The following is a 12470-nucleotide window of genomic DNA, read 5'->3' on the forward strand; positions in this document are numbered from 1 at the left end:
TCTTACTCAATAAATCCTGACTTAACTTGGTACATGCACAACCAACCCATTATGAGACCCTGGCCCAGAAGAATACGGCCTGCTTCAGAATCCAATGTAATCCTCAAAACTCTCAACAGAAAACTCTGAATTTTTCTACAAAAAACAGGCCCACCATCAGAACCCAAGGTTTCTCTCAAGGAGCTCAGCTGAAGAGAAAAAGGCATGGGAATCAGTCAATACCTGCAACTCTGGAGATTTCTGGCTGAGGTCCGAGAAGGCATCCCCGAGGGCTCGCTGCGTCTGTACCAAGTTGTAGAAGTGGTTTGTGAGAGACCGGGCCAGCTGTAAGACACTCTCATATTTTCGCTTTGTGTCTCGTAATAACTCAATTTGTGTCTCAAGCTCCAGATCCACTGTACGAGACCCTCGACCAAAGCGCTCAGAAATCATCTGTTTTGTGCACTGCCAGAGAGACAAATATAAGGACGTGTGTTTAATGCACGTGGACTACAATGGAGAAAAGACACCATCAGCAGATATTAATGCATCTTACACTTTCACACAATGCCGCAGATGTTCTGCTCTATAAGTTTGATGTAACACACATGTCGCCACAGTCACAGAGTTGTAATGTATGACGTGTCGAAGTGGAAGATGATATTTTCTTTCTCAAGGGACCCTTGGCCACAAGAGGGATCCCGCTCAAACTCAGGGGCGGAAAATTTCATGGTGACACCAGAAAGTATTTCTTCACAGAGAGAGTGGTTGATCATTGGAACAAACTTCCAGTGCAGGTGATCGAGGCAGACAGCGTGCCAGACTTTAAGAATAAATGGGATACCCATGTGGGATCCCTACGAGGGTCATTAGGGCATAGACAGGGGGTGGGTAAGCAGAGTGGGCAGACTTGATGGGCTGTAGCCCTTTTCTGCCGTCATCTTCTATGTTTCTATGACGTAGCCTCCTCTCACATGAGCACAGAGGGAGACTTACAGAGCAAGATGTAAAGAATCAGGACTTGTGAATGGGACATGATTTGCATTATATGCACTGCACCAGTCTTTCTAGAGCAATTTTTCAGATGTAATTTTATAGCTGCACACACAGGCTTTTCAAAGTAAAAATTTCCCACACACCTTCCTTAACAGTTATCCTAGGAAACAAATCCATGGGTTTTGCACCAAGAGAAGGACACACAGCGATATACACCTCTTTTTTCTGCTCAACGCACATTAATTAGCTACAAATTATGTAGTCTGCAGGTACGTCTATCCACTCTTCAACTACTTCTGAATATCCACTTGTTTAACCATGGAGAGAGTTTTGAATATTGCCTTCAACCTAAGTTACATCCCTGAGTGTCTCCAAAGCAGTGTCTCAGGGCAGAACTGCCAGAAAGGCACACTGCAAATCCCACAGGTAATTCTCCTCTTGAGCTTTGCAGCAATACTCAATATTGTTTTCATTACTACCCCTTCTAACATTATCTGCAAGTGTATAATCCTTCAGTAGAAAGCAGTGTTCTTATCTGTAACAGCTGTTTTCCATGGATATATCCAACAGACTGCCAAGACCTGTCATTTCTTTCTCTACAATAAATTGCTAAAATCAGACCCTTCCTTTTTGCGCTCATCACCTCTCGCCTACACTACTGCAACCTGATAAACCATCACTCTCCCTTTCAATCTGTTCAGACCTCTGCTGCACACTTCATAGTCTGTCAATGTCGCTATACTCACATTGCCCCTCTCCTCAAGTCACTTCATTTGCTCCCTATCTGTTTCCACATAAAGGTCAAACTCCTCTTACTGACCTACAAGTATATTTGCTCCGCAGTTCCTCACTATCTCTCCTCTCACCCCACACTCCCCCCATTGCATAAGTCTCTCTTATCTGTACCCTTCTCCTCTACAGCCAACTCCACAATGTCCATTCTACCTTGCTGCAATGTATGCCTAGAACAGACTCAGTACATCAAGCACCATCTCTAGCAGTATTCAGATCCAGACTCAAACCTTCAATACCAAACTCTGACCCGCCTGCTAAGGACCAATATCTGTCTTCTCATTCCCCCACCTGAGCACTGTGTATTGATGCACCTTCTTGTCCAGTTTGTCCGCCATGACTAGATTGTAAGCTCTTTTGAGGAGGGACTATTTCTTCTGTGTTTTGATATACAGCACTGCGTATGTCTAGTACTGCTATAGAAATGATTAGCAGTACTGTAGTAGAATTTATAAGGAATCAAAACATTTTCAAGATAAAACAGCTCTCAGCACCACGGTTAGTTCCATTTTTCAAAAAGAAACATTACTTTTGGGGAGATGGGAAGGACTGTGTGCCTGATCAATTCCACTGTCCAAGGAAAACATGTTAAAGGTGAGAAGCAATGACCCCCCTCCCCAGTACTGTATCAGGCACAAAAGTGAGTGACATCCATGCTCATAGCTGCTCATTTAGAAGAAGCCCTGCAATTAAGAAAGATGTGAGCACTGCCAATGATACGAGGAGAAATAGGCCAACACACCTCAACCAAATGCACTGCCTCTAACTGAGAATTGGTTCAGGCAGTAGGATGAAGGCATGGATAAGGACCAAGTTGCTGCTTTGCCTACAGCATCCAGAGAAGTGGGTTTAAAACCAGCCACAATGTGGTGACTTTAATTTCATGAGATCTCACTTTACTGGTAACAGGAGTACATGCTTATTTGTATCAAAAATGGATGCAGGTATCTTCATGAGAGATAACAGCAGTGATACTGGGTCGGATTCATGGTCCATCTAGCCCAGTATCCTGTTTCCAACAGTGGCCAGTCCAGGTCACAAGTACCTGGAAGAAATCCTAACAGTAGCAATATTCCATGCTACTGATCCCAGGGCAAGCAGTGGTTCCCTCATTCTGTCCCAACAGACTTTTCCTCCAAGAATTTGTCCAAACCTTTTTTACAGCCAGGTACGCTAACTGCTGTTACAGTTACTTTATTTGATATACCACAGTTACTAACAGGACTTGTCAAATCAAAGCGGTTTACTATAATAAAAACGGGGCTAAAAACCAATTTATAAGAAAATAAAACAAACAGGGTAATAAACCTGAACAAGGAAACAAAACAAGACACAAGAAGGTTTACTAGGGGAGAGAAATTTCATAATGTAACTTGGGGAAGAACATAAAAGGCCACATCTTTCGACAACAATCCTCACAAAGTGATCTGGCTTAAGCTTTAGTACCTGGCTGAGTTCCAGGGAAGAAGGGGGAGAGGGGGGCTCTAGTCCAGACTTGGCATGCTGTGTCAGAAGTCTGATGTTTATGCTTGAAGACTCCCTTGGTGGTTGAACTATGGTTGTCAGTAATAGAAAAATAGAATCATGATGTCAGATGAAGGCCAAACGGCCCATCCAGTCTGCCCATCCGCAGTAACCATTATCTCTTTCTCCTTATGAGAGATCCCACGTGACTATCCCAGGCTTTCTTGAAATCAGACACAGTCTCTGTCTCCACCTGTTCCACGCATCTACCACCTTTCTGTAAAAAAGTATTTCCTTAGATTACTTAACTTCATAGAAACATAGAAAACATCCACGCATTCACAACCTTTCTGTAAAAAAGTATTTCCTTAGATTACTCCTTAGATTATTTAACTTCATAGAAACATAGAAAACATAGAAACATGATGGCAGATAAAGGCCAAATGGCCCATCCAATCTGCCCATCCACAGTAACCATTATATCTTTCTCTCTCTGAGATCCCCCATGTGCCTATCCCAGGCTTTCTTGAAATCAAACACAGTCTCTGTCTCCATCACCTCTACCGAGAGACACTTCCACGCATCTATAGGAAGTGTAAGAAACCTGCAAAATCAGGATCTGCAGTCACCCCACCTGTGTTGTGGATGTGCTGCAGCCTGCCTCAGCTCTCTTTAGCCAGATCTGGGGAAGAAATCACTGCCTCAATGGAAATCTTCAGGCTGCCAGTCAGACCGAAATCAGACTGATCTTCAATCCCCATGGACCCGTGCACATGAAAAGAGGAAGCAAAACGCAGCCAGTACCCTGAAAAGCCCCACTGAGCCCCCTGCGAGTACCTAACAGCCTGTACTCCATTAACAATTTCTGCCGGCTGGCTAACAGGTACCACAGAGAGATTAGACTGTCAGCTGCAGATCTCAAATCTGCTTCTTCTCCATGCAGGCAGAGCTTCCCCTTCAACCTGGAGCACCGAAAACAGCCCCAAATCATAAAAAATAATAAAAAAGTATAAGAGCAAATCAGAAAGACTCCTTCCGGTTCAAATGCAGAAGGAAAAACAGAAGGTGGCAGCAGAGCCTTCTAGTGAAAGAGGAGGAATTGAAAACATGTAGTGGATTCCTTCTGCATGGCTTGCAAGCATGGGAAGATTACTCATCCATTTACCTGGCACTGTTACAGAATTACATAGGGTAGTATGCAATTTCAGCTGATTTAAAATGCCAACATGGCTTAGGAGAGAGAGAGAGAGAGAGAGAATGTCTGCAAGTGGGCTGAGATATCTCACCAATGAATGCATACAGACCTAGCCTTCCCACCACCCAGCAGCAGCCTTATTCTTCCCACTCCCTCACCCTGTAGCAGCAGCTGCTGAACCACCATCCCTGCACTAGAAGGCATGCAAGGACATAATTAATGAGCACTCCTGGTCCTGGACAAATACACACAATTGTGGGTGAGGAGAACCATAGGCACTAGGAACTAGAACTCATGGTATCTCCTTCCATCTGGCTGCCTGTTGTTGCTCTTGCTGGTGTGATCCTTGTTGGAGAGGAGCACATGACAAGAACCTGGTGAGTAAGGTACTGAGAATGGAAAGCAGAACCTAGATGGCCGAGGGGAGGGGAAGGAAAGAAGATAAGAGAAGAAAACAAGGAACATAGATAGTGAAGAGAAGGAAAGATAGGAACCTAGATAGTGAGGAGGGAAAGGGAAGAACCTTAAGGACAAAAATAAGGATGATTTGTCTAGAAGGCAAGGCAAGAGAGGAAGGGCACAACCATGAGGCATTTGCGAGGCCAGGCAAAAAGAGGGAGAGAAAGAACTTGTAGGGTCAGGGAAAAGGAAGGAGACAACCTAAAGTTGGACAGAAATGAGAGGGATCTAAAAGGAAGACGATGCAAATATGGATAATGAAGAGGTAGACATTTAACGAGGGGGAAATTGGGGAGGGGAGGGGAGGAGGGAGAAGATGCAGGACTGAGTGAAGAGTAAGGGGAAGAAGGAAAGAAAGGTAGAAATGGGAAACAAAACTAAATTGAAGCACAAGAAAAGGAGAGCAAAGGGAATGAAATGAAAAACCAGAAGGAGAGTACCTGACTGTATATCTCTGCTTTTAATCCCTGATGCATATAACATTTATAATATAAAACACCCACAAAGGGAGGAGTAGTATGATGGTGAAGGTCTGGAGAAGAGTATGGGGGCAAGGGTATGAAAAAGAGGAATTAACAGATTGTAGGAACAGTGAGGAAGGAAGTTATGAGAGGATGAGAGAGAGCCACCTGAAGATCTGAGAGGAGAGCAGTCATGGGGATTCACCTTGTATGTATTTATCCCCCACTTCTTTACAACGTCGAACTTCTCTATGGCGAGACCACGTGACAACTCTTCCGATGTCATGGATGGATGACTGTGACACTGGTGCATACTGGAGCCTAAGACCAACAAAGACCAAGGACAAAAATGACATTGCCAGATAGTCAAAAAACTTAAGCAGGATTTAATGCTGTACCTTTTTGCCATAGGCTGAGGCAAGAGCTTCCCATTCACCAGTCACTCTTTTCTTTTATCTTCATCTTTGTCAGAAAATGAGCCATCAGCAACTCAGGAACTGCCCATCCTCCCTGTCACAGAGAGCAAGCTAGGCCTTTACTTTATGAAAGATGGTCAGTTACCCCAGCTGACCCTGCTTTATTCAACTATGCTCCTTACATCAAAATAAGCATTAAGAAATGATTAAGCGAGTTAAATGTCCAAACATTTAATAAAGGTTACAGGAAGCTTATCTCTACTTCTTGATTTAGCTTTCCTGTGTTTTCATGAAGTGCATGAGCTGCATCTGACTGGCTCAAGGGCTAAGTCTTATTCCTCGCTAGCACCATAATTATGGAACTTCTTACTCTCAAATCAAAACAAGGTTTAAGAAAACCTGATCAGTCTCTCTTTTGAAAACACAAGGTACTGTTTGGAATACAACCAATTTGTATATGACCTATTTCACCTTTAAGCCAAGGATATGAAGCAGAGTTTATATCTGGGCAGTTGCTATTAGGAGTAAGATGTGTGGATTTGGTTTGTTCTTTGGATTGGGCACTTTATCTTTTTCCGAGTAGCAAAATTTAAATATCAGCCATTTGGGGATTACGTTTCAGACAAAATTTCACCATATTTTTAAAGCTTTAATGCAAGGGTTGAACTCTGGTTGAATGGAAGAATCAGGTTTGTGAGTATGGCTATTGTTATGTAGTGTTTTGGATGTGTTTGATATTGGTATATATGGATACTACCACTTGTTTTTATAGTTGAATATGGTTGGAGTCCTTGCTTCAATTTGTATTTCTGAATATGTTTTTTTTAAATTGTCTACTTCAATGTTATAATTAAAATGTATCCCATCATTTATAAACTATAAAGAGTTTTATCTCATGCAAAATTGTAATTTCTTTAATAAGACATTAACTATTTTTTCTGAGGCCCTCCAAGTACCTACAAATCCAAAATGTGACCCTGCAAAGGGTTTGAGGAGGTTAAGACCACTGTTTTAAAGGTATTTTCAAGTAACATTATTGAGTGTTCCCTAGACTTCTACCGGTTCTATACCACTCAGGATTTTATAGACCTCAATCATATCCCCCCTCAGCTGTCTCTATTCCAAGATGAAGAGCCCTAACCTAAAACAGCTGAGAAACTATCTACAATTTAGGAAAACTCTGAAAACCTATTTGTTTCAAAATTGTGTGTTGTCCTAACTTTTTGTTGGTAGCTCTGTTGCTTCTTGTATTTCATCAGGAATTGCCCAACCTTTCTTTTTTGTGACCCAAACTGAATAATACAGGTCGTTGCGGAATAGAAATCAATGTAATGAATTCAGAAAATCAAGGGACAAACAACAGGATCTCTAAGGGAGAAGAGGAGATAGAGGATGGTGCCTTTGTTTGTACTACTTATTATTTTTACCTCGTCCCCTAGGAAGCTGTTCTATATTTTCACCACCCTTTCCATGAAGAAGTCTTTTCTGATGTTTCTCCTGAGTCTAGTTATTTGGAACCTCATATCACAACATCTTCAATGTGATGTAGCAATTATTAGCATAACTGTTCTCCTGATTTAGCTAATTTCATAACAGCTGACTACAGAAATACTTTTAAATCAACTAGATCAGAATGAAAACCTAGAATTTAAATCATAGCCACACAAAAAATGCAGCAAGCCAAGTGGGAAGGGGAATGAGTGTATGTTTGCGAATATGCATGCATTTTGCATATTGAAACAGGTAAATCAATACTTGCTTTATTAAAACCAAGCCTTTTCTTTCATTTCATGTGTGTCCAATTATATATCTGGTTATTTTGGGGGGAGGTAGAGCTTAGTGTTTGGTGCTATGAAGGGAATAAAGAGAAAAGGCTCTGGAGAAGAGATCTTAGGGGAAAGAGAGAGGTGGAAAGGGAGAATCAGGAAGGTGAAGAAAAGAGAATGATGAGAGGAAAAAAGGATAGAGGGGAGAAAGAAGAGGGTCATTGGTCAGAGAAAAAAAGGGAAAACTAGAATTAGAACACTGTTTCTCAACTAATCAGGTTTTCAAGATATCAACAATGAATATGCATAAACTTGATATGCATACACTGCCTCTATTATACACAAATTTCTTTTTTGCATATTCATGTGGATATCCTGAAAACCTGACTGGCAAGGGGATACTCCAGGACTGAGTTGAGAAACACTGGAATTAGAAGATGGAAAAGACTGTATGATCCATTTACACCCTACAACGCCTCAGTAATGTCCTATAGCTTCCTGTGATCCTCTGCATATCACCACACATATTCCCATCTCCTCACTCTGTTCTAAGAACATAAGAATTGCCACTGCTGAGTCAGACCAGTGGTCCATCATGTCCAGCAGTCCGCTCACGCGGCGGCCCTGTGGTCTAAGACCAGCACCCTAACTGAGACTAGCCCTACCAGCGCACGTTCTTGTTCAAAAGAAACTTGTCTAACTTTGTCTTGAATCCTTGGAGGGTGTTTTCCCCTATAACAGCCTCTAGAAGGGCGTTCCAGCTTTCTACCACTCTCTGGGTGAAGAAGAACTTCCTTATGTTCGTACGGAATCTATCCCCTTTCAACTTTAGAGAGTGCCCTTTTGTTCTCCCTACCTTGGAGAGGGTGAACAACCTGTCCTTATCTACTAAGTCTATCCCCTTCAGGAACCTTGAATGTTTCGATCATGTCCCCTCTCAATCTCCTCTGTTCGAGAGAGAAGAGCCCCAGTTTCTCTAATCTTTCACTGTACGGCAGCTCCTCCAGCCCCTTAACCATCTTAGTCGCTCTTCTCTGGACCCTTTCGAGTAGTACCGTGTCCTTCTTCAGGCGACCAGTGCTGGACGCAGTACTCCAGGTGAGGGCGTACCATGGCCCGGTACAGCGGCATGATAACCTTCTCTGATCTGTTCATGATCCCCTTCTTTATCATTCCTAGCATTCTGTTTGCCCTTTTTGCTGCCGCCGCACATTGTGTGGACGGCTTCATCGACTTGTCGATCAGAACTCCCAAGTCCCTTTCCTGGGAGGTCTCTCCAAGTACCACCCCGGACATCCTGTATTCGTGAATGAGATTTTTGTTACCGACATGCATCACTTTACACTTATCCACGTTGAACCTCATCTGCCATGTCGATGCCCATTCCTCGAGCTTGATTATGTCACGTTGCAGATCTTCGCAATCCCCCTGCGTCTTTACTACTCTGAATAACTTCGTATCATCTGCAAATTTAATCACCTTGCTCGTCGTACCTATGTCCTGATCATTTATAAAGATGTTAAAGAGCACGGGTCCAAGCACCGAGCCCTGCGGCACCCCACTGGTGACGCTCTTCCAGTCCGAATATTGTCCATTTACCCCCACTCTCTGTTTCCTATGCTCCAGCCAGTTTTTAATCCACGTATTTCACCCCCAATTCCATGGCTTGCAATTTTCCGAAGTAGTTGTTCATGCGGAACCTTGTCGAACGCCTTCTGAAAATCCAGATATGCAATGTCGACTGGATCGCCCTTGTCTATCTGTCTGTTTACTCCCTCAAAGAAGTGCAGCAAGTTCGTCAAACACGATCTGCCTTTGCTAAAACTGTGCTGACTGGTCCTCATCAGCCCGTTTCCATCAAGGTGATCAATGATGCTGTCCTTTATCAGTGACTCTACCATCTTTCCCGGTACAGAGGTCAGACTCACCGGTCTGTAGTTCCCCGGATCTCCCCTTGAACCTTTCTTGAAGATAGATGTAACATTCGCTACCTTCCAGTCTTCCTGAATCTTTTCCGATTTGATCGACAGATTGGCTATTAGTTGAAGCAGTTCAGCTATGGTCCCTTTCAGTTTCTTGATGACCCTCGGATGGATGCCATCCGGTCCTGGGGATTTATCGCTCTTAAGCCTATCAATCTGCCTACATACCTCCTCTAGACTGACCATCAATCCTGTCAGCTTTCCGTCTTCATTTCCAGCATATAGCCTGATGGGTTCCGGTATGCTGTGTACATCTTCTTCGGTAAATACAGATACAAAAAATGTGTTCAGTTTGTCAGCGATTGCTTTGTCCTCCTTTAGTGCTCCCTTTATTCCATGGTCATCCAACGGTCCCACCACTTCCTTTGCGGGTCGTTTCCCCTTAATATATCGAAAGAATGGCTTGAAGTTCTTCGCCTCCTTGGCTATTTTTTCCTCAAAGTCTCTTTTGGCCCCTTTTACCGCCTTATGGCACCTGCGTTGATGTTTGTGCTTGTTCCAGTTTCATCCGTTTTTGACCTTTTCCATTCCTTAAATGAAGTTTTCTTGTCTCTGATCGCTTCCTTCACTTCTACAGTGAGCCACGCCGGTTCTTTGTTCTTTTTCCTCTTGGATCCCTTGTTGATACGCAGTATATATAGATTTTGTGCCTCAGTGACTATGTCCTTAAAAAGGGACCAAGCTTGCTCTAGCGTTTTTACAGTGCTTATCCTCTTCTTAATCTTCTTCCCTACCATGAGTCTCATCCCTTCGTAATTCCCTTTTCGGAAGTTCAGTGCCGTGGTTGTCGTTTTGGACTGATGTTTCTCCCCTGCATCCAGATCAAAGAGGATCATATTGTGATCACTGCTTCCCAGCGTCCCTTCTACTTCTACATCTTGTGCTGGTCCTCGCAGGCCATTTAGAATTAAGTCCAGAATTGCATTTCCTCTAGTATTTTCCTTGACAAGTTGTTCCAGGAAGCAATCGCCTACATCATCCAAGAACTTGGTCTCTCTAATGCAGCCGGAGATGCCTAGGTTCCAGTCTATTCCCAGATAGTTGAAGTCACCCATGATAACTGTGTTGCCTCCCTTGCAGTTGCGTTTAATCTCGTCTGTCATTTCTCCATCAATTTCTTTGGACTGCCCTGGGGGTCGGTAGTAGATGCCGATCTTCGTTTCCAGGTCATTTGTTCCTGGAATTTTGACTCCACCTCTGATCCCCTCATTCCCACACCTAAATCCCTTCACTCACTTTCCATCCTTCTATAGTCCTTCTTGTCCCATCATTTGCAACCCCCACAGCTTCAGAGGCTGTGGGAAGAAAAGGCATAGAAAAATCACCCCCAATATTAGAAATGCAACCTCAGGGACTGTGGCAAAATTGGCCAAGAGGTCCCATGGAGAAGGTGGAAGGGGGTTCCCTTTAAACTACCAGTGTCTCAGCCTCCCACATCCTACTTTTCTGCTCACATTAGTGTTAATGGAGAAAGGAGTGATCTAGTGGTTAGAGATATAGCCTCAGCATCTTTAGGTTGTGGGTTCAAACCCCACGCTGCTCCTTATGACCCTGGGCAAGTCATTCAATCCCCATTGCCCCAGGTATGTTAGATAAATTATGATCCCACCAGGATAGATAGAGAAAATGCTTGAGTACATGATTGTAAACTGCTTAGATACTCGTAACTTTGCTAGGCAGTATATATACCTAATCAAATAAAAAATATGACCTCCCTGAAGGCAACTTGATATTGCTGTTCCCTTCGAGTCCGATTCACTTTTTACCAAGAGAAGAGGGTGGTCATGTGATGTGCTGTGGAAGCTGAATCTCCATGGGACTTCCCGAGCCACTCCTTCAATGCTGCACACGTAACTTGAAGATAAATCTATTGGAAATGACTCCTGCTCCCTGCATCTTCTAAGCTGTAATACAGGCTGGATAAAAGAGGCATGTAGCCTGAAAATGGCCTACAGATTGGACTTCTGAAATCTCTGATGTAACACAAAGTGAAATGATAAATAGTAACTATAACCAAGGATTAGAGAGTGCAAGATTCTTCACCAGCAATTGGTACAGAGATCAGAATGAGCATGAAGACCCTCAGCATGGATACTATGATTCACCACATCAAAGAAAAGAGGATCCTTACCAGGTGTGCCAGGTCCAGAAAAAACAGGAGGCTCCTCATCAGGAATACCATGATTCAATATAGCGATCAAGGACTGCGTAATCATCAGACGCAAGATCATTCAACATGTGTTAGACTCAGAGAGAAAAAAATCTTCACCATTCCTACACTGCAGGTTTTTAAACTTTATTCAAGGAATTAAAATTAAGACTAGTATCTTTAGCTCTGGGTGGCTTTAGGTGCACACAGGAAGTTTAAGTGACAGGAATGTACTCAAGATCAGAAGCAGCATATCAAAGATGCACAATGAAATCTAAGGCAGTGTCAAGATTCAGAGGCTTATTTTTTAACCACTGCTCTAAACTCAGCTGTAAAAATGATTCTGCTTAAAACATAACTCCTAATTCTAGAAGCACAATTTTACTCTTAGCTTGCAAAGTAGTGTGTTTAAGTTATAGCGGGCATTCGGAAAAGTTGAAAGGGGACAGATTCAAAACAAATGTTAGAAGTTCTTCTCTATCCAACGTGTGGTGGACACCTGGAATGCGCTTCCAGAGGGTGTAATAGGGCAGAGTACGGTACTGGGGTTCAAGAAAGGATTGAACAATTTCCTGCTGGAAAAGGGGATAGAGGGGTAGAGATAGAGGATTACTGCACAGGTACTGGACATGTTGGGCCGCCGCATGAGTGGACTGCTGGGCACGATGGACCTCAGGTCTGACCCAGCGGAGGCACTGCTTATGTTCTTAAGCATATAACTTAATAATTAGCTGCTAATTGGCACTAGTTACCCATGTAACTGCCCTTAGTTGGGATTCTATGAATTGAGCATGCAAAATCCACAGCATGC

At 43.1% G+C, this 12470-nt stretch overlaps 1 protein-coding gene across 9 annotated transcripts in view; it reads right to left on the reverse strand.

Moving 5' to 3' along the window:
* The window catches only part of ARFIP2 (ADP ribosylation factor interacting protein 2), a 99735-nt gene that overhangs the window by 19163 nt on the left and 68102 nt on the right, over positions 1-12470 (reverse strand). For 8 of the 9 annotated variants that reach the window (XM_033948767.1, XM_033948763.1, XM_033948766.1 and 5 more), the window contains 2 exons: positions 5552-5667; positions 223-444 (listed from right to left, as the gene is read on the reverse strand). In XM_033948767.1, the coding sequence (XP_033804658.1) occupies positions 223-444; positions 5552-5667 (338 nt within the window). The remainder of the gene's footprint in view (positions 1-222; positions 445-5551; positions 5668-12470) is intronic. The other variant, XM_033948771.1, reaches the window with a different exon arrangement.

Source organism: Geotrypetes seraphini, chromosome 6, assembly GCF_902459505.1.
Source record: "Geotrypetes seraphini chromosome 6, aGeoSer1.1, whole genome shotgun sequence".
In the NCBI taxonomy this organism is placed as follows: Eukaryota; Metazoa; Chordata; class Amphibia; order Gymnophiona; family Dermophiidae; genus Geotrypetes; species Geotrypetes seraphini.